The sequence below is a fragment of the Electrona antarctica genome, assembly GCF_951216825.1.
Source record: "Electrona antarctica genome assembly, contig: scaffold_41, whole genome shotgun sequence".
In the NCBI taxonomy this organism is placed as follows: domain Eukaryota; kingdom Metazoa; phylum Chordata; class Actinopteri; order Myctophiformes; family Myctophidae; genus Electrona; species Electrona antarctica.
In genome coordinates this window covers 568013-574012 of record NW_027638439.1, presented here as the reverse complement: position 1 = coordinate 574012, position 6000 = coordinate 568013, and the positions used below count along the sequence as shown (strand labels likewise).

The following is a 6000-nucleotide window of genomic DNA, read 5'->3' as shown; positions in this document are numbered from 1 at the left end:
AAGAAAATAGCAATGAAGGTGAGCTATACGTAGTTATACTAACCCGGCGAGTCCGCTCTCATGTCGCCTCCCAAAGTAATGGGTTTCCCAGCTGCCTTCGCAACAGCCAAAACCTTGGCCTGCTCCATCTTCCATTGGTGGAGAATGGTTGGCTGAAGGTATGACCGTTGGTGGCGGTAGTATGTCCTCGGAGTGAAGGACTGGAGCCGCAGTGATGACAGAACCTAAGTTTACAACAAGAAAAACATGGTCACTAATACTATACCAATGTGTTTAGCTGTAACTGTAGTTGATGATCTACACATCAACTTACCTTGTGGACCTGAATGAATGAGGCGCCATTAAAAGCCACAGCTGCGGAAAGCAGAATGTTCCCAGCTGGGATGCTCCCAAGATAGGGCTGGCTTTGCCACTTAGCGGTACGCTCACAGTGGAGGCAGGTCTAATGGGTAAAGAGCAAAAGCAGAAATATTGAGAAATGAGAAAGAATTACACATGAACAGTGATTACACATGGGGGCGACTGTGGCTCAGGAGGTTGAGCGGCCGCATGGGAACCGGAAGGAACCCAGGCTTCCCCAGAGTTAGTGCTGAAGTGTCCTTGAGCGAGACACTGTCCCCTAATTGCTCCCGATGAGCAGCTTGCATGGTTTCCGCCGCCATCAGTGTATGAATGTGTGTGTGTGTGAATGGGTGAATGTAATGCACAATCTATGTAAAGCACCTGTAAGCACCTGTAAAGCACATGATTTAATTACCTGGGTGACAGACAGGAAAGTTCCCATCACATGCTTCTGCAGTCCACATTCACGGGTGCAATTAGGACATGTGCCGAGCAGCTGAAACAAGTTGTCCTCAAACACGATGTACTTCCTTGCACTGAAAGCTGGAGTACTGGAGAGAAGATATTACAACATGTTAGAACAGATATATGATTTTATAACAAAGGGCAGGGGCTCATCAAAGAGCATTAGATTATTATTATTACCTGCGAATATCCTGTGCACCGACATCTTCAGCGACAGAGTCATCAGGCACATACGTCTGTGTGTCCGTGCTGTCCATGCTCTCCACGTTCTCTGCTGCTGCAGCTAAAATCCGTGGCCTTTTTACAGGTGTGGATGTGGGAGTCGACATGGGTGTGGACGTTGGCGTCGACGTGGGTGTGGATGTGGGTGTGGATGTGTGCCGTGTCTCTGGATGGTCAATGCCACACTGGTCAGGCATCCATGTAGAAGCAGTCCTTGTGTTTGGACGCACCTGGACTCCTAATTCACACAAAGAAACAAATTACAAAACTTAGACAAAAAACAAGGTGCATGTAACTTAGAAATCAGACCAGTCTGAAGCGACTGGTGCAACAGCACCCCCTATACTCTAAATACCTGTACTCTAAACATAGTGCCATAGTAACATAGTCCTATAGGGACTGTTCCTTGGAGTGGTTGCACCACTCAAAAACAATGCTGGCACAATGTTTTGCAATGTTATTAGTATTCGATTGCAGACATTATTGCGACCTCAGGTCACAGATTACTACGATGAAGTTGTGTCACGCCTCCATATATGGAGTCCATCACGCCTCGTGACATCACGTCTCCATATATGGCCTTCTCCATATATGAAGATCACAACACTGACCTCATCAAACCCTGGATAGCCATACAGAGAAGACTGGATCATCACCTAGATCTGCATATATGGAGCCGGCCAGCAAACCCTTACATCTCCACATATGGAGCTGACCATTATATATGTCGATCTGACCTCATCAAACCTTGTATACTCAAGACACGCTCCATATATGGCCAACACATAATTCACCCCCCCCCCCTTGCCAAAGTGCCAGCCCAGCAGTCTGCCGTCACCCAGGCGGATGCGTGAGACACAGGGCATCTTACTGGTGGTGGTTACTCTGGGAACAGGTAATGATAATGGAATATGCCAACATGAAACACTTTCAACCTGTTGTTGACACTATTTTGGGCATGTCATTATGCAAAGATAGTCAAAAACAGCTGCTGTGATGCTGTGATGTATGGACCAGTATAATGTCAAGATACTTGAGCTCCACTATTACCACATTAGCCAACTCAGTTTCTTATAACATAGGCCTAATGTATACAACCATATACCCATATTACTTTAGCACTCTCTCGTACACACACACACACACACACAATTACAGGACAGGACAGGACAGACCGACCAACAGGTCTAGGTGCAGACAGACAGACAGGCAGGTCAATACATTGGTACAGATAGACAGACAGACACACCTGCACTTCTCATCTTTGGTTTCAGATTTGTTTGCACTTTGGCTGTCTTTTGCACCACAACGCACTGGCATCCAAAGTCTCTAGTGGTTGGCTGAAAAGATACACATACAAGAGCAAATCATTACATAGTTCATATAACCTCTGAAACTAATATATTAGCTACAAACGAGAGTAGAATTAATTACCTTTGGTGGAGGAGAGTTTCCAACGGTGTAAGTAGACGGAATTGCGTCCTTTGACAGCAAAAGGTGGCTTGAGAATCCCGCCGTGAATTGGCCTTTGTTCTCAAAGCAGCCATCTGAGAAGTGGTTATCACACAGACGTGAGTTGTTGAAAACCCCCCCTTCTTCAAAATGTGTGAACTCCAGCCATTGTTTCCGAAGCCACGGATATAGTTCCTTATGAGGAAAGGGGAACAGTGAGTTGAAATTCGCACAACCAAACACACAGCGACGATGTTGAGGCATGATGTCGAATCTCCAAATTCTCCGAAGTTGGAAAATGTTCCTGGGGTCTTCTATTCCTTCAGAGGGTTCCGAGGCTCTGAGGTGGAGGGTTCCCGGCTCTGTCGACTATATTCTCGGCCAGCTTCCGCGGGAAGACTCGGTCCTTCCTCCAGAGAGTTCCGGGCTCTTGCGTGGAGGGTTCCCGGCTCTGTCGACTATATTCTCCCACAGGCTCTTAGATGGAGTGTTCCCGGTACTGCGGGGACTGCTTGTTGCTATAAAAGTTGCTATAAATCTCGATCTGATGAAAACAGTGTGCTAAACATAATACCGACTACTACTCTGTATCGCAATTTTCGCGCCTCTCGTCTGCCTGCCACGCCTCCGTTTATGCGTTGAGGCGCCAAAGGGGGTGTGTAAAACTGACGTGCAAATCCCTGGTCATACATTGGGGGGGGGGGGGGGGGGGGGGGTCAGCCTTCCATAGTAGGAACTTGAAGGACTGACTGACAGCCCCCCCCAAGCTATGGGTGTCCCGTTTCTCATAAATTCAACAAATAAGCTTAGACAAACAATTTGCAAGACGCGATGTGTGTGTGTGTGTGTGTGTGTGTGTGTGTGTGTGTGTGTGTGTGTGTGTGTGTGTGCGTGCATGACCAGCTCTCACTGCGGACTCGGCTACGCAGCCTCTCCGGCCCGGGGCAAGACTGCCTCCATCCCGCGGAGCGGCTCGGACAACCAGGGCGACAATTCATCATAGCGATATTGATTATTACAATGAATAAACAAACACACAAGTTCACTTGAACAATGTTGTGGTAACTAAGGTATTGCAGAGGGTATACATTTCGTCCTGTGGCTGAGAGGGGAAGAAAGGAAGGGAATAGAACAGCGGTACATTAGACATGCACTGCGGGGATGAGAGCGCTCAGAGCGGGCAGAGAGGTAACAGCAGACAGTCCGTAGTCCCGCTGCGGGGCTCAGAGCGGGCAGAAGCAAGTTGGTGACCGGGGGAACGTGGGACTCGAGCCCGAAATTTGCGCTTGTGCTGCATTTCCCCTAAAAAACCCCACGTAACCCTCAATTGCATTCTAACTAAGAGTTTCGATCGAAAAAATAATTTTTTGAATGACACTTTCGCCCAGTATGGAGCTAAACGTGACCTCAAAACTAGTAGCCTGAAATGCGCTAGCCACTCAGCTCGCCTAGATGCTAGGTCACGTCAGAGCCTGAGATACAGCCGCGTGCAGGTCGAAACCGTTTTCATTCAGACCACGTGATGTACAGTATCAGCAATATTAATTTCGGGGCATGTCGTTCCCCCTTTAAGTTTTCACTGTCAGTGGATCATCACCATAGCAGATAACATGGCCTAAATCATCACAGTTACACACCACCTCCACCAGGTGGCGACAGGCAGCAGGGCCTGCATCCTATGTAAGTAAATGAGTGTTGTTTATTTTCATCCGTAATGGCGGAATCGGTGAGGCGGGGTGTTGTGGAACCTCTTTGTTTGTGATCCTCGTCGTAAGAAACGAGACATTTTACACATTATTAGTATATTACACTAGTAACCGAGAGCTTTACACATTATAGGCCTATTCGTATATTACAGTTGGTGTAAATTAATCCTAAAAGAGGTAAAATGAGTCAAATGGAGTCTGTGCGGCTGAAGATAAATGGACACATGACGTCGGTGGGAGAGGAGATATTGTGTGTTTTGGACAAACAGCGGGGTGTTGATGTTTGTAGTGTGACGCTTAATGTCAGAGTGTTTGTGTTGGAGCGCCTCAGCGCGGTGGGAGAGTTCATGTGCAACCTTTTCCAGAGAGAGATGGAGACACTAGAAACTCTGCTGGAGAAACAGAACAAACTGCTGGACATGATGCTACAGCCACACATCAGACTACACAGAGCAGGTTAGTGCATGTGTGACAGGATGATCTGAATTAACCTATAGCCAACTACGCCACCTGGGGAGTTGGAACGGGTAAGGGTTTGTGGATATTCCCCGTAAATAATCCCCAGCAAAGCAGCAGTGGTGATGCTGGCCCTGCAAAGCACAAGCGGCCGTGTTAAACTAATACTTGAAACACCATCCTACCATTCACTGAGGCAAGCCAGAGAGAGAGAGCACACAATGAGCCCTACCGCTTTAATGGGGGACGAGGCGCACCGTCGTAGTGCCTCCCGCTGCGGAAGCCAGGTAGGGAAACTGTAAACAACAAGAGCCCATGTTCATATTCCTGTGGCGTCAGACACCAAATGAGTATACTGCAGAGGAGGAGGACCGACCATATCATACCTGGGTGGCGTGGTGACGTTTCACCATCCGCCAGACAGGACTCAGAAGGAGTGAGTTGGGTAGCCCAGAGGCTAAAGAGATAAGACAATAAGCGGTCGGTCAAGTTCATGAACACAAACTATTAACTGCAGGCGATCGTTTAAACAGCAATAGGGAGCTCAACCAGCCAGCAGAGTTAGACATTGATTCCGTGTGGACACGCCAGCTCAAGAAGCATGGCGTGGCAGCCACAACCGAGCAGACGGAGAGACAACACAGCTCACGTCAAACGGAAGACACGCTGCCTTATAACGTTACCAATCAACCCACTAATAAGTGGGCGGAGGATGGCTGTGACACGAATCCATCCACCAACAAGGGTGGGAGATCCCCAACTAGGAATAAAGTGCTTTTTCTTGAACAAAGAATGATTGAATTCCCGAATTTGGGATGAATAAAGTATCTTATTGAACAGTCAACTTTTTCTCATTTAACAATGGAAACAGTAGAACACTATATATAACACTATTATATAATATAGGCTATATAGCAGGAAAACATTGATTTACCAAAAAACACATTTTGTCAGTCAGTCACATTTTGTCAGTCAGATTTTCTTCAACCGTCAAGTCAGTCAGTCAAATTATCAGTTTACTTTCAGGTTTTTTGAAAGGAACACAAGCTTGTCTACACTATCTGGCTTGAGGGATGCCCTGTGGCATGTAACAGCGTTCCCTCCAGCACTAAAGAGCCTCTCTGACGGGTCACTCGTTGCAGGGATTGAGAGGTACTTCTTGGCTAGCTTGCCGAGCCTTGGAAAGCTGCATTCATGTTTCTCCCACCACTGAAGTGGGTCATCATCCTCCTTTAAATCAGGGGTCAACAGGTAGGTTGCCAGCTCAACTTCAATTTTGTCTTTCTCTGACGGGGAGGAAGAAGCAGAGGCCACATTCTTCTTCCGGAAGAAACTTGCCAAGCTCCTCCTCTTCTTC

General features: G+C 47.4%; 1 protein-coding gene across 1 annotated transcript in view; it reads left to right on the top strand.

Moving 5' to 3' along the window:
* Positions 1-4204: 4204 nt before the first annotated feature.
* The window catches only part of LOC306918077 (uncharacterized protein), a gene marked incomplete at its 3' end in the record, with an annotated part of 70444 nt that continues 68648 nt past the window's right edge, over positions 4205-6000 (top strand). The window contains exon 1 of the mRNA XM_079530965.1: positions 4205-4643. Coding sequence (XP_079387091.1) covers positions 4370-4643 — 274 coding nt within the window. The 5' untranslated portion in view covers positions 4205-4369. The remainder of the gene's footprint in view (positions 4644-6000) is intronic.